The sequence below is a fragment of the Agelaius phoeniceus genome, chromosome 3 (assembly GCF_051311805.1).
Source record: "Agelaius phoeniceus isolate bAgePho1 chromosome 3, bAgePho1.hap1, whole genome shotgun sequence".
Taxonomy (NCBI): domain Eukaryota; kingdom Metazoa; phylum Chordata; class Aves; order Passeriformes; family Icteridae; genus Agelaius; species Agelaius phoeniceus.
Window position 1 is genome coordinate 2,303,275 of NC_135267.1, and position 15,952 is coordinate 2,319,226.

The following is a 15,952-nucleotide window of genomic DNA, read 5'->3' on the forward strand; positions in this document are numbered from 1 at the left end:
TGCTTTTCCCTCCCCTTTTCCCCTGATTTTTCCCCTGTTTTTTCCCAATTTTCTCTGATTTTTTCCCATTTTTTCCCAATTTTTCCCAATTTCTCCCATTTTTTCCAGGGGTTTTTTTCCAATTTTTTCCAGGCTTTTTCCCCCCTTTTTGCCCCATTTTTCCTGATTTTTTTCCCGTTTCTTCCCACTTTTTTCCCAATATTTTTTCCTGATTTTTCCCCATTTTCTCCCACTTTTTTCCCCCATTTTCCCCATTTTTTCCCTATTTTTTCCCAACTTTTCCTGATTTTTCCCCATTTTTTATCATTTTTCCCCCTTTTCCCCCCTGACTTTTCCTGCTTTTCCCTCCCCTTTTTCCCTGACTTTTCACCACTTTTTTCCCATTTTTTTTCCCAAATTTTCCTGGGATTTCTCTGATTTTTCACCAATTTTTTCCCAATTTTCCCCAAATTTTTCCAATATTTTTCCCTGATTTTTCCAGGGTTTTTTTTTTCATTTTTTCCAGGTTTTCCCCCCCTTTTTCCCGATTTTTTCCCCATTTTTTCGCAATTCTTTCCCACTTTTTTTCCCAATATTTTTTCCAGATTTTTCCAATTTTTCCCCCAAATTTTTCCCCACTTTTTCCTGATTTTTCCCCATTTTTTTATCTTTTTTTTACCCTTTTCCCCCTGGCTTTTCCTGCTTTTTCTTCCCCTTTTCCCCTGACTTTTCACCACTTTTTTCCCACTTTTTTCCCAAATTTTCCCCTGCTTTTCTTCCCCATTTTCTCTGATTTTCCCCAATTTTTTCCCAATTTTTCCTGATTTTTCCCCATTTTTTTATCATTTTTTTTCCCTTTTCCCCCCTGGCTTTTCCTGCTTTTCCCTCCCCTTTTTCCCTGACTTTTCACCACTTTTTTCCCAAATTTTCCCTGATTTTTCCCCACTTTTCCCCAATTCTTCTCCCTTTTTTCCACCTGTTCCTGCTTTTCCCATGGTTTTTTCCTACTTCATTCCAGCTTTTTTCCTGCCTTTTTTCCCATTTTTCCCCTGCTTTTCTTCCAATTTTTCCATTATTTTTCCCCTTTATTTTTCCCTTTTTTTCCCAATTTTTCCCCATTTTTTCCTGATTTTTTTCCCATTTCTTCCCAGTTTTTTCCCACTTTCTTCCCAATTTTCTCTGATTTTTCCCATTTCTTTTTTCCCAATTTTTCCTGATTTTCTCCCAATTTTCCCCAATTTTCCCCATTCAGAGCAGCTCAGCCAGCTCGGCCAGGTAGCGCTGCTCCTGCTGCCGCCGCCGCTTCTCCGCGCTGCCAAAAACACAAAAAATTCAAATTTTATTCCCTTTTCCAAAAATTCTGCCTTTTCTCCAAGTTTCCCTGATTTTTCCCTATTTTTTCCTGATTTTTCCTGATTTTTCCCCATTTTTTTATCATTTTTTTTGCCTTTTTTCCCTGGATTTTCCTGCTTTTTCCTCCCCTTTTTCCCTGACTTTTCACCACTTTTTTCCCAATATTTTTTCCTAATTTTTCCCATTTCTTTTTTCCCAATTTTTCCTGATTTTCTCCCCAATTTCCCCAATTTTTCCCCATTCAGAGCAGCTCGGCCAGGTAGCGCTGCTCCTGCTGCCGCCGCCGCTTCTCCGCGCTGCCAAAAACACAAAATATTCAAATTTTATCTCCTTTTTCAAGTATTCCAATCTTTCCTGATTTTTCCCTATTTTTTTCCCTTTTTTTCCCTGATTTTTCCTGATTTTTCCCCATTTTTTTCCCAATTTTTCCCCATTCAGAGCAGCTCAGCCAGCTCGGCCAGGTAGCGCTGCTCCTGCTGCCGCCGCTTCTCCGCGCTGCCAAAAACACAAAAAATTCAATTTTATCTCCTTTTTCAAGTATTCCAATCTTTACCCAAGTTTCCCTGATTTTTCACAAATTTTTCCTGAATTTTTCCTGATTTTTTCCTGATTTTTCCTGATTTTTTTCTCATTTTTTTGCCTTTTTTCCTTGGATTTTCCTGCTTTTCCCTCCCCTTTTTCCCTGACTTTTCACCACTTTTTTCCCAATATTTTTTCCTAATTTTTCCCATTTCTTTTTTCCCAATTTTTCCTGATTTTCTCCCCAATTTTCCCCAATTTTTCCCCATTCAGAGCAGCTCGGCCAGCTCGGCCAGGTAGCGCTGCTCCTGCTGCCGCCGCCGCTTCTCCGCGCTGCCAAAAACACAAAAAATTCACTTTTTATTCCCTTTTCCAAGTATTCCACTTTTTCTCCAAGTTTCCCTGATTTTTCCCACTTTTTTCCCGAATTTTTCCTGATTTTTTCCTGATTTTTCCTGATTTTTTTCTCATTTTTTTGCCTTTTTTCCCTAGATTTTCCTGCTTTTTCCTCCCCTTTTTCCCTGACTTTTCACCACTTTTTTCCCAATATTTTTTCCTAATTTTTCCCATTTCTTTTTTCCCAATTTTTCGTGATTTTCTCCCCAATTTTCCCCAATTTTTCCCCATTCAGAGCAGCTCGGCCAGGTAGCGCTGCTCCTGCTGCCGCCGCCGCTTCTCCGCGCTGCCAAAAACACAAAATAATTCCAATTTTATGCCCTTTTCCAAAAATTCTGCTTTTTCTCCAAGTTTCCCTGATTTTTCCAAATTTTTTCCCAATTTTTCCTGATTTTTCCCCATTTTTTTCTCATTTTTTTGCCTTTTTTCCTTGGATTTTCCTGCTTTTTCCTCCCCTTTTTCCCTGACTTTTCACCACTTTTTTCCCAAATTTTCCCCTGCTTTTCTTCCCAATTTTCACTGATTTTTTCCCTTGTTTTTTCCCGATTTTTCCCAGATTTTTCCAGGATTTTTCCCCATTTTTTCTGATTTTTTCCCATTTCTTCCCCATTTTTCCCACTTTTTTTCCAATATTTTTCCCTGATTTTTCCACTTTTTCCCCATTTTTTCCTGATTTTTTCCTCCCCTTTTCCCCTGAATTTCACCACTTTTTTCCCTTTTTTAACTGAATTTTCCCGTGATTTCCCTGTTTTTTCCCCAATTTTTCCCCACTTTTCCCAATTTTTCTCCCATTTTTCTCCAGTTTTTCCAGGATTTTTTTCCTGATTTTTTCCAGGCTTTTTTCCCCATTTTTCCTGATTTTTCTCCATTTCTTCCGAGTTTTTTCCTACTTTTTTCCCAATATTTTTCCTGATTTTTCCCGATTTTTTCCTGATTTTTCCCCATTTTTTTCTCATTTTTTTGCCTTTTTCCCTAGATTTTCCTGCTTTTTCTTCCCCTTTTCCCTGACTTTTCACCACTTTTTTCCCAATATTTTTTCCTAATTTTTCCCCTTGTTTTTTCCCAATTTTCCCCAATTTTTTCCCCAATTTTCCTCAATTTTTTCCCCAATTTTCCCCATTCAGAGCAGCTCAGCCAGCTCGGCCAGGTAGCGCTGCTCCTGCTGCCGCCGCCGCTTCTCCGCGCTGCCAAAAACACAAAATAATTCAATTTTATCTCCTTTTTCAAGTATTCCAATATTTCCTGATTTTTCCCCATTTTTTTCCCTTTTTTTCCCTGATTTTTCCTGATTTTTCCCCATTTTTTTCTCATTTTTTTGCCTTTTTCCCTTGGATTTTCCTGCTTTTCCCTCCCCTTTTTCCCTGACTTTTCCCCACTTTTTTCCCAAATTTTCCTGGGATTTCCCTGATTTTTCCCCAATTTTCCCCAATTTTTTCCAGTTTTTCCAGGGATTTTTTTTCATTTTTTCCATGCTTTTTCCCCCTTTTTTGCCCCATTTTTCCTGATTTTTTCCCCATTTTTTCCCAATTTTTCCCAGTTTTTTCCCTGATTTTTTCCCCATTTTCCCCACTTTTTTCCTGATTTTCCTGATTTTTTTCCCCGTTTCTTCCTATTTTTTTCCCAGTTTTTTCCCAATATTTTTGCCTGATTTTTCCCAATTTTTCCCCATTTTTTCCCACTTTTTCTTGATTTTTTTCCTGATTTTTCCCCATTTTTTTATCATTTTTTCTGCCTTTCCCCCCTGGCTTTTCCTGCTTTTCCCTCCCCTTTTTCCCTGACTTTTCCCCACTTTTTTCCCATTTTTTTTCCCAAATTTTCCTGTGATTTCTCTGATTTTTCACCAATTTTTTCCCAATTTTCCCCAAATTTTTCCAATATTTTTCCCTGATTTTTCCAGTTTTTTTTTTTTCATTTTTTCCAGGTTTTCCCCCCCTTTTTCCCGATTTTTTCCCCATTTTTTCCCCATTTTTCCTGATTTTTTTCCCATTTCTTCCCACTTTTTTCCCAATATTTTTTCCTGATTTTTCCCCATTTTCTCCCACTTTTTCCCCCATTTTTTCCCACTTTTTCCTGATTTTTTCCTGATTTTTCCCCATTTTATTATCATTTTTTTCCCCTTTTTCCCTGGATTTTCCTGCTTTTCCCTCCCCTTTTCCCCTGATTTTTCCCCTGTTTTTTCCCAATATTTTTGCCTGATTTTTCCCAATTTTTCCCCATTTTTTTCCCACTTTTTCTTGATTTTTTTCCTGATTTTTCCCCATTTTTTTCTCATTTTTTTGCCTTTTTTCCTTGGATTTTCCTGCTTTTTCCTCCCCTTTTTCCCTGACTTTTCACCACTTTTTTCCCATTTTTCCCCTGCTTTTCTTCCAATTTTTCCATTATTTTTCCCCTCATTTTTCCTGATTTTTCCCCATTTTTCCAGGGGTTTTCCCCGTTTTTTCCTGATTTTTTCCCCATTTCTTCCCAGTTTTTTCCCAATATTTTCTCCTGATTTTTCCACTTTGTCCCCAATATTTTTCTCAAATTTTTCCACTTTTTTCCCAGTTTTTCCTGATTTTTTCCCCCATTTTTTTATCATTTTTCTGCCTTTTTCCCCCTGGCTTTTCCTGCTTTTCCCTCCCCTTTTTCCCTGACTTTTCACCACTTTTTTCCCAAATTTTCCCCTGCTTTTCTTCCCAATTTTCTCTGATTTTTCCCCTGTTTTTCCCCAATTTTCCCCAATTTTTTCCCATTTTTTTAACCAATTTTTCCCAGTTTTTCCTGATTTTTCCAGGGATTTTTTTCCAATTTTTCCAGGCTTTTCCCCCCCTTTTTTCCCCATTTTCCCTCCCTTTTCTCCCCATTTTTCCTGATTTTTTCCCATTTCTTCCCAGTTTTTTCCCAATATTTTTTCCTGATTTTTCCCAAATTTTTCCCAATTTTCCCCCACTGTTTCCCAAATTTTTCTCATATTTTTCATACATTTATCACAAATTTTGCCCATTTTTTTCAGGGTTTCTTTGAAATTTTTTTTTGTTTTTTTTCTCCATTTTCCCCCCCTTTTCCCCCCATTTTTTCCTATTTTTTTCCACAATTTTTCCCCATTCTTTTCACATTTCATCCCAGTTTTTCCCCATTTTTCCCTGATTTTTCCCCACTTTTTCCTTATTTTTTCACAATTTTTTCCTCAAATTTTCCTGCTTTTTTCCAGCCTTTTTTTTTCTTTTTTTTACTGCTTTTTCCCACTTTTTTCCCTCCTTTTCCCCATTTTTTCCCCTTTTTTTCCCCAACTTTTCCTGATTTTTTTCTCATTTTTTCACAGTTATTCCTCACTCTTTTCCCCAGTTTTTTCCCCAAATTTTCTGCTTTTTTCCTGATTTTTCACCATTTTTTCCCTACTCCATTTCTTCACCATTTTCCAACATTTTTCCCAGTTTTTTCCCAATTTTCCCCTGATTTTTTCCAATTTTTTTCCAAAATTTTCCCCTGAATTTTCCCCTTTTTTTCCTGAATTTTCTCCAATTTTCCTCAATTTTTTCTGATTTTTTTCCCAAACTTCCCCTGAATTTTCCCCAATTTTCCCCCAATTTTTCTCTGATTTTTTCCCAAATTTTCCTGATTTCCTCCTGAATTTCCTCCCAATTTCTCTCACATTTTTCCCCCAATTTTTTCCCAAATTTCCTCCAATTTTTTCCTAATTTTTCCTTGAATTTCCCCAAATTTTCCCCAATTTTTTCCTGATTTTTTCCTGATCTTTTCCCACATTTCCCCCGAATTTTCTCCTCATTTCCCCCAATTTTTCTCTGATTTTTTCCCAATTTTTCCTGATTTCCTCCTGAATTTTCACCCAATTTCTCTCACATTTTTCCAATTTTTTCCCAATTTTTCTCCAAATTTTCCCCTCATTTTCCCCAAAATTTTCCCAATTTTTTCCTGAATTTCCCCTGAATTTTCCCTGAATTCTCCTGAATTTTCCCTGGATTTTCCCCTGATTTTTTTTCTCAATTTTCCCCAATTTTTCCCCAAATTGTGCCCCATTTTTCCAGATTTTTTTTCCCAAATTTTTCCTAAATTTTCCTCGCATTTTCCCCAAATTTTCCCCGATTTTTTCCCTAATTTTCCCCAATTTTTCCTCATTCTTTCCCAATTTTTTCCCGATTTTTCCCCAAATTTTCCCCCAATTTTTTCCCAATTTCTCCAAATTTCCCATGCATTTCTCCTGATTTTTCCTTGAATTTTCCCTGATTTTTTTCTGATCTTTTCCCAAATTTTCCCCCGATTTTTCCCAATTTTCCCCCGATTTTCCCCCGATTTTTTCCCGATTTTCTTCCCTATTTTCCCCTGAATTTTTCCCAAATTTTCCCCCGATTTTTTCCCAACTTTGCCCCAATTTTTTCCCGATTTTCTTCCCTATTTTCCCCTGAATTTTTCCCGAATTTTCCCCTGATTTTTTCCCAATTTTTTCCCGATTTTCTTCCCTATTTTCCCCTGAATTTTCCCGAATTTTCCCCCGATTTTTTCCCAATTTTTCCCCAAATTTGCCCCAATTTTTCCCAATTTTCTTCCCTATTTTCCCCTGAATTTTCCTCGAATTTTCCCTGATTTTTTCCTGATATTTTCCTGAATTTTCCCCCGATTTTTTCCCAATTTTTTCCTAAATTTGTCCCAATTTTTTCCCGATTTTCTTCCATATTTTCCCCTGATCTTTTCCCAAATTTTCCCCTGATTTTTTCCCAATTTTTCCCCAAATTTGCCCCAATTTTTTCCCAAATTCTCCAAATTTCCCATGCATTTTTCCTGATTTTTCCTTGAATCTTCCCCAAATTTTCCCTGATGTTTTCCTGATTTTTTTCTGACACTTTCCCAAATTTTTTCCCAATTTTTCCCCAAATTTGTCCCAATTTTTTCCCGATTTTCTTCCCTATTTTCCTCGAATTTTCCACGATTTTTTCCTGATCTTTTCCTGATCTTTTCCCGAATTTTCCCCCAATTTTTTCCCAAATCCTCCAAATTTCCCATGCATTTTTCCTGATTTTTCCTTGAATTTTCCCTGATTTTTTCCTGATCTTTTCACGAATTTTCCTCCATTTTTTTCCCAATTTTCCCCCAAATTTTCCCCAATTTTTTCCCGATTTTCTTCCCTCTTTTCCCCTGAATTTTTCCCAAATTTTCCCCTGATTTTTTCCCAATTTTTCCCCAAATTTGCCCCAATTTTTCCTCATTCTTTCCCAATTTTTCCCAATTTTTTCCAATTTTTCCCCAAATTTCCCCTGAATTTCCCCCAAATTTTCCCCCAATTTTTTCCCAAATCCTCCAAATTTCCCATGCATTTTTCCTGCTTTTTCCTTGAATTTTCCCCAAATTTCCCCTGAATTTCCCCAAATTTGCCCCAATTTTTCCCTGATTTTCTTCCCTATTTTCCCCTGATTTTTTCCCAAATTTTCTCTGATTTTTTCTGATCTTTTCCCGAATTTTCCCCCGATTTTTTCCCAATTTTTCCCCAAATTTGCCCCAATTTTTTCCCCCAATTTCTCCACATTTCCCATGCATTTCTCCTGATTTTTGCTTGAATTTTCCCTGATTTTTTTCTGATCTTTTCCCAAATTTCCCCTGAATTTTCCCCCAAATTTGTCCCAATTTTTTCCCAATTTTTTCCCGATTTTCTTCCCTATTTTCCCCTGAATTTTTCCCCAATTTTTCCCCCGATTTTTTCACAATTTTTCCCCCAAATTTGTCCCAATTTTTTCCCGATTTTCTTCCCTATTTTCCCCTGAATTTTCCCCTGAATTTTCCCCCGATTTTTTCCCAATTTTTCCCCAAATTTGCCCTGATTTTTTCCCGAATTTCTCCCAATTTTTCCTCATTCTTGCCCAATTTTTTCCCAATTTTTTCCCAATTTTTCCCCGAATTCTCCCCCGATTTTTTCCCAAATTCTCCAAATTTCCCATGCATTTTTCCTGATTTTTCCCCTGAATTTTCCCCCAAATTTCCCTGATTTTTTCCTGATCTTTTCCCGAATTTTCCCCCAATCTTTTCCCAAATTCTCCAAATTTCCCCTGCATTTTTCCTGCTTTTTCCTTGAATTTTCCCCAAATTTGCCCCAATTTTTCCCGATTTTCTTCCCTATTTTCCCCTGAATTTTCCTCAAATTTTCCCTGATTTTTTCCTGATCTTTTCCCAAATTTTCCCCCGATTTTTTCCCAATTTTTCCCCAAATTTGCCCCAATTTTTCCCTGATTTTCTTCCCTATTTTCCCCTGAATTTTCCCCGAATTTTCCCTGATTTTTTCCTGATCTTTGCCTGAATTTTCCCCCGATTTTTTCCCAATTTTCCCCCAAATTTGCCCCATTTTTTTCCCGATTTTCTTCCATATTTTCCCCCGATTTTTTCCCAATTTTTTCCCGATTTTCTTCCCTATTTTCCCCTGAATTTTCCCCCGATTTTGTCCCAATTTTTCCCCAAATTTGCCCTGATTTTTTCCCGAATTTCCCCCAATTTTTCCTCATTCTTTCCCAATTTTTTCCCAATTTTTTTCCAATTTTTCCCCAAATTTTCCCCCGATTTTTTCCCAAATTCTCCAAATTTCCCATTCATTTTTCCTGATTTTTCCTTGAACTTTCCCTGATCTTTTCCTGATTTTTTTCTGATACGTTCCCAAATTTCCCCTGAATTTTCCCCCGATTTTTTCCCAATTTTTCCCTGATTTTTTTCTGATATTTTCCCAAATTTCCCCTGAATTTTCCCCGAATTTTCACCCAAATTTTCCCCCGATTTTTTCCCAAATTCTGCAAATTTCCCATGCATTTTTCCTGATTTTTCCTTGAATTTTCCTCAAATTTTCCCTGATTTTTTCCTGATTTTTCCCGAATTTTCCCCTGATTTTTTCCCAATTTTTCCCAATTTTCTTCCCTATTTTCCCCTGAATTTTCCTCGAATTTTCCCCCGATTTTTTCCCAATTTTTCCCAATTTTCTTCCCTATTTTCCCCTGAATTTTCCCTGAATTTTTCCCCGATTTTTTCCCAATTTTTCCCCAACTTTGTCCCAATTTTTTCCCGATTTTCTTCCCTCTTTTCCCCTGAATTTTCCCCAAATTTCCCCTGAATTTCGCCCAAATTTTCCCCCGATTTTTTCCCAAATTCTGCAAATTTCCCATGCATTTTTCCTGATTTTTCCTTGAATTTTCCCCCAATTTTCCCCAATTTTTTCCTGATTTTTTTCCCAATTTTCCCCCAATTTTTCCCTGATTTTCTTCCCTCTTTTCCCCCAAATTTTCCCCGAATTTTCCCCTGATTTCTTCCCAATATTTCCCCAAATTTGCCCCAATTTTTCCCTGATTTTTTCCCAATTTTCCCCCAACTTTGCCCCAATTCTTTCCTGATTTTCTTCCATATTTTCCCCCGATTTTTTCCCAATTTTCCCCAAATTTGCCCCAATTTTTTCCCGATTTTCTTCCATATTTTCCCCTGATCTTTTCCCGAATTTTCCCCTGATTTTTTCCCAATTTTTCCCCAAATTTGCCCCAATTTTTTCCCAAATTCTCCAAATTTCCCATGCATTTTTCCTGATTTTTCCTTGAATCTTCCCCAAATTTTCCCTGATGTTTTCCTGATTTTTTTCTGACACTTTCCCAAATTTTTTCCCAATTTTTCCCCAACTTTGTCCCAATTTTTTCCTGATTTTCTTCCCTATTTTCCTTGAATTTTCCCTGATTTTTTCCTGATCTTTTCCCGAATTTTCCCCCAATTTTTTCCCAAATCCTCCAAATTTCCCATGCATTTTTCCTGCTTTTTCCTTGAATTTTCCCCAAATTTCCCCTGAATTTCCCCAAATTTGCCCCAATTTTTCCCTGATTTTCTTCCCTATTTTCCCCTGATTTTTTCCCAAATTTTCTCTGATTTTTTCTGATCTTTTCCCGAATTTTCCCCCGATTTTTTCCCAATTTTTCCCCAAATTTGCCCCAATTTTTTCCCCCAATTTCTCCACATTTCCCATGCATTTCTCCTGATTTTTGCTTGAATTTTCCCTGATTTTTTTCTGATCTTTTCCCAAATTTCCCCTGAATTTTCCCCCAAATTTGTCCCAATTTTTTCCCAATTTTTTCCCGATTTTCTTCCCTATTTTCCCCTGAATTTTTCCCCAATTTTTCCCCCGATTTTTTCACAATTTTTCCCCCAAATTTGTCCCAATTTTTTCCCGATTTTCTTCCCTATTTTCCCCTGAATTTTCCCCTGAATTTTCCCCCGATTTTTTCCCAATTTTTCCCCAAATTTGCCCTGATTTTTTCCCGAATTTCTCCCAATTTTTCCTCATTCTTGCCCAATTTTTTCCCAATTTTTTCCCAATTTTTCCCCGAATTCTCCCCCGATTTTTTCCCAAATTCTCCAAATTTCCCATGCATTTTTCCTGATTTTTCCCCTGAATTTTCCCCCAAATTTCCCTGATTTTTTCCTGATCTTTTCCCGAATTTTCCCCCAATCTTTTCCCAAATTCTCCAAATTTCCCCTGCATTTTTCCTGCTTTTTCCTTGAATTTTCCCCAAATTTGCCCCAATTTTTCCCGATTTTCTTCCCTATTTTCCCCTGAATTTTCCTCAAATTTTCCCTGATTTTTTCCTGATCTTTTCCCAAATTTTCCCCCGATTTTTTCCCAATTTTTCCCCAAATTTGCCCCAATTTTTCCCTGATTTTCTTCCCTATTTTCCCCTGAATTTTCCCCGAATTTTCCCTGATTTTTTCCTGATCTTTGCCTGAATTTTCCCCCGATTTTTTCCCAATTTTCCCCCAAATTTGCCCCATTTTTTTCCCGATTTTCTTCCATATTTTCCCCCGATTTTTTCCCAATTTTTTCCCGATTTTCTTCCCTATTTTCCCCTGAATTTTCCCCCGATTTTGTCCCAATTTTTCCCCAAATTTGCCCTGATTTTTTCCCGAATTTCCCCCAATTTTTCCTCATTCTTTCCCAATTTTTTCCCAATTTTTTTCCAATTTTTCCCCAAATTTTCCCCCGATTTTTTCCCAAATTCTCCAAATTTCCCATTCATTTTTCCTGATTTTTCCTTGAACTTTCCCTGATCTTTTCCTGATTTTTTTCTGATACGTTCCCAAATTTCCCCTGAATTTTCCCCCGATTTTTTCCCAATTTTTCCCTGATTTTTTTCTGATATTTTCCCAAATTTCCCCTGAATTTTCCCCGAATTTTCACCCAAATTTTCCCCCGATTTTTTCCCAAATTCTGCAAATTTCCCATGCATTTTTCCTGATTTTTCCTTGAATTTTCCTCAAATTTTCCCTGATTTTTTCCTGATTTTTCCCGAATTTTCCCCTGATTTTTTCCCAATTTTTCCCAATTTTCTTCCCTATTTTCCCCTGAATTTTCCTCGAATTTTCCCCCGATTTTTTCCCAATTTTTCCCAATTTTCTTCCCTATTTTCCCCTGAATTTTCCCTGAATTTTTCCCCGATTTTTTCCCAATTTTTCCCCAACTTTGTCCCAATTTTTTCCCGATTTTCTTCCCTCTTTTCCCCTGAATTTTCCCCAAATTTCCCCTGAATTTCGCCCAAATTTTCCCCCGATTTTTTCCCAAATTCTGCAAATTTCCCATGCATTTTTCCTGATTTTTCCTTGAATTTTCCCCCAATTTTCCCCAATTTTTTCCTGATTTTTTTCCCAATTTTCCCCCAATTTTTCCCTGATTTTCTTCCCTCTTTTCCCCCAAATTTTCCCCGAATTTTCCCCTGATTTCTTCCCAATATTTCCCCAAATTTGCCCCAATTTTTCCCTGATTTTTTCCCAATTTTCCCCCAACTTTGCCCCAATTCTTTCCTGATTTTCTTCCATATTTTCCCCCGATTTTTTCCCAATTTTCCCCAAATTTGCCCCAATTTTTTCCCGATTTTCTTCCATATTTTCCCCTGATCTTTTCCCGAATTTTCCCCTGATTTTTTCCCAATTTTTCCCCAAATTTGCCCCAATTTTTTCCCAAATTCTCCAAATTTCCCATGCATTTTTCCTGATTTTTCCTTGAATCTTCCCCAAATTTTCCCTGATGTTTTCCTGATTTTTTTCTGACACTTTCCCAAATTTTTTCCCAATTTTTCCCCAACTTTGTCCCAATTTTTTCCTGATTTTCTTCCCTATTTTCCTTGAATTTTCCCTGATTTTTTCCTGATCTTTTCCCGAATTTTCCCCCAATTTTTTCCCAAATCCTCCAAATTTCCCATGCATTTTTCCTGCTTTTTCCTTGAATTTTCCCCAAATTTCCCCTGAATTTCCCCAAATTTGCCCCAATTTTTCCCTGATTTTCTTCCCTATTTTCCCCTGATTTTTTCCCAAATTTTCTCTGATTTTTTCTGATCTTTTCCCGAATTTTCCCCCGATTTTTTCCCAATTTTTCCCCAAATTTGCCCCAATTTTTTCCCCCAATTTCTCCACATTTCCCATGCATTTCTCCTGATTTTTGCTTGAATTTTCCCTGATTTTTTTCTGATCTTTTCCCAAATTTCCCCTGAATTTTCCCCCAAATTTGTCCCAATTTTTTCCCAATTTTTTCCCGATTTTCTTCCCTATTTTCCCCTGAATTTTTCCCCAATTTTTCCCCCGATTTTTTCACAATTTTTCCCCCAAATTTGTCCCAATTTTTTCCCGATTTTCTTCCCTATTTTCCCCTGAATTTTCCCCTGAATTTTCCCCCGATTTTTTCCCAATTTTTCCCCAAATTTGCCCTGATTTTTTCCCGAATTTCTCCCAATTTTTCCTCATTCTTGCCCAATTTTTTCCCAATTTTTTCCCAATTTTTCCCCGAATTCTCCCCCGATTTTTTCCCAAATTCTCCAAATTTCCCATGCATTTTTCCTGATTTTTCCCCTGAATTTTCCCCCAAATTTCCCTGATTTTTTCCTGATCTTTTCCCGAATTTTCCCCCAATCTTTTCCCAAATTCTCCAAATTTCCCCTGCATTTTTCCTGCTTTTTCCTTGAATTTTCCCCAAATTTGCCCCAATTTTTCCCGATTTTCTTCCCTATTTTCCCCTGAATTTTCCTCAAATTTTCCCTGATTTTTTCCTGATCTTTTCCCAAATTTTCCCCCGATTTTTTCCCAATTTTTCCCCAAATTTGCCCCAATTTTTCCCTGATTTTCTTCCCTATTTTCCCCTGAATTTTCCCCGAATTTTCCCTGATTTTTTCCTGATCTTTGCCTGAATTTTCCCCCGATTTTTTCCCAATTTTCCCCCAAATTTGCCCCATTTTTTTCCCGATTTTCTTCCATATTTTCCCCCGATTTTTTCCCAATTTTTTCCCGATTTTCTTCCCTATTTTCCCCTGAATTTTCCCCCGATTTTGTCCCAATTTTTCCCCAAATTTGCCCTGATTTTTTCCCGAATTTCCCCCAATTTTTCCTCATTCTTTCCCAATTTTTTCCCAATTTTTTTCCAATTTTTCCCCAAATTTTCCCCCGATTTTTTCCCAAATTCTCCAAATTTCCCATTCATTTTTCCTGATTTTTCCTTGAACTTTCCCTGATCTTTTCCTGATTTTTTTCTGATACGTTCCCAAATTTCCCCTGAATTTTCCCCCGATTTTTTCCCAATTTTTCCCTGATTTTTTTCTGATATTTTCCCAAATTTCCCCTGAATTTTCCCCGAATTTTCACCCAAATTTTCCCCCGATTTTTTCCCAAATTCTGCAAATTTCCCATGCATTTTTCCTGATTTTTCCTTGAATTTTCCTCAAATTTTCCCTGATTTTTTCCTGATTTTTCCCGAATTTTCCCCTGATTTTTTCCCAATTTTTCCCAATTTTCTTCCCTATTTTCCCCTGAATTTTCCTCGAATTTTCCCCCGATTTTTTCCCAATTTTTCCCAATTTTCTTCCCTATTTTCCCCTGAATTTTCCCTGAATTTTTCCCCGATTTTTTCCCAATTTTTCCCCAACTTTGTCCCAATTTTTTCCCGATTTTCTTCCCTCTTTTCCCCTGAATTTTCCCCAAATTTCCCCTGAATTTCGCCCAAATTTTCCCCCGATTTTTTCCCAAATTCTGCAAATTTCCCATGCATTTTTCCTGATTTTTCCTTGAATTTTCCCCCAATTTTCCCCAATTTTTTCCTGATTTTTTTCCCAATTTTCCCCCAATTTTTCCCTGATTTTCTTCCCTCTTTTCCCCCAAATTTTCCCCGAATTTTCCCCTGATTTCTTCCCAATTTTTCCCCAACTTTGTCCCAATTTTTTCCTGATTTTCTTCCCTCTTTTCCCCTGAATTTTCCCCGAATTTTCCCTGAATTTCCCCCGAATTTTCCCCCGATTTTTTCCCAAATTCTCCAAATTTCCCATGCATTTTTCCTGATTTTTCCTTGAATTTTCCTCAAATTTTCCCTGATTTTTTTCTGATCTTTTCCCCGAATTTCCCCTCATTTTTTCCCGATTTTCTTCCCTATTTTCCCCTGAATTTTTCCCGAATTTTTCCCCGATTTTTTCCCAATTTTTCCCCAAATTTGCCCCAATTTTTTCCTGATTTTCTTCCCTATTTTCCCCTGAATTTTCCCCAAATTTCCCCTGAATTTCGCCCAAATTTTCCCCCGATTTTTTCCCAAATTCTGCAAATTTCCCATGCATTTTTCCTGATTTTTCCTTGAATTTTCTTCAAATTTTCCCTGATTTTTTTCTGATCTTTTCCCTGAATTTTTCCCGATTTTCCCCCAATTTTCCCCCAACTTTGCCCCAATTTTTTCCCGATTTTCTTCCCTCTTTTCCCCCGAATTTTTCCCAAATTCCCGGTACCTGTGTGCGGGGTCGCAGGGGGACCCTTTGCGTTTCCGGCCCTCGGCGTTTGCCGGGTCGGCGGCGCCGTCGCCGAGGCCGCTCATGGTGGGACCCTAGGGAGCACCTGGGGGAGCAACAACGGGAACGGGATTTTCCTCGGGAATTTGGGATTTCCTACGGAAAAGGCGGAGCTGGAAGGGGATTCCCAGGGGTTTGGGCTTCCTGGAATTCCCAGGGATTTGGGATTCCTGGGATTCCCATGGATTTGGGATTCTTGACATTCCCAGGGATTTGGGATTTCCATCGATTTGGGATTCCTGGGATTCCCATGGATTTGGGATTCCCATGGATTTGGGATTCCCATGGATTTGGGATTCCCGGGACCCTCCCCGGCTCCCGGTGGCCGCTCTCTCCCGGCTCTGCCGGTGCGGCTCCAGAGCAGGTCCGGGCATTTTCCGTCTCCGCTTTTTCCATGGAATTGCTCAGGACAGAAAATCTCAGCACGGAGCCGTTCCCGTTCCCAGCATGGAGTCGTTCCTGTTCCCGGCACGGAGCCGCTCCCATTCCCGTTCCCATTCCCATTCCCAGCACGGAGCCGTTCCCATTCCCATTCCCATTCCCAGCACGGAGCCGTTCCCATTCCCGGCATGGAGCCGTTCCCATTCCCGGCATGGAGCCGTTCCCATTCCCATTCCCGTTCCCATTCCCATTCCCAGCACGGAGCCATTCCCATTCCCATTCCCATTCCTGTTCCCATTTCCATTCCCAGCACGGAGCCGTTCCCATTCCCATTCCCATTCCCAGCACGGAGCCGTTCCCATTCCTGTTCCCATTCCCATTCCCATTCCCATTCCCAGCACGGAGCCATTCCCATTTCCATTCCCATTCCCATTCCCGTTCCCGTTCCCAGCACGGAGCCCTTCCTGTTCCCAGCACGGAGCCGTTCCCATTCCCAGCACGGAGCCATTCCC

At 38.4% G+C, this 15,952-nt stretch overlaps 1 protein-coding gene across 3 annotated transcripts in view; it reads right to left on the bottom strand.

The window, feature by feature from the left end:
* The window catches only part of NCOA1 (nuclear receptor coactivator 1), a 143,677-nt gene that overhangs the window by 114,357 nt on the left and 13,368 nt on the right, over positions 1-15,952 (bottom strand). For all 3 annotated transcript variants that reach the window (XM_077176468.1, XM_077176466.1, XM_077176469.1), the window contains exon 3: positions 15,000-15,105. In XM_077176468.1, coding sequence (XP_077032583.1) covers positions 15,000-15,085 — 86 coding nt within the window. In that variant the 5' untranslated portion in view covers positions 15,086-15,105. The remainder of the gene's footprint in view (positions 1-14,999; positions 15,106-15,952) is intronic.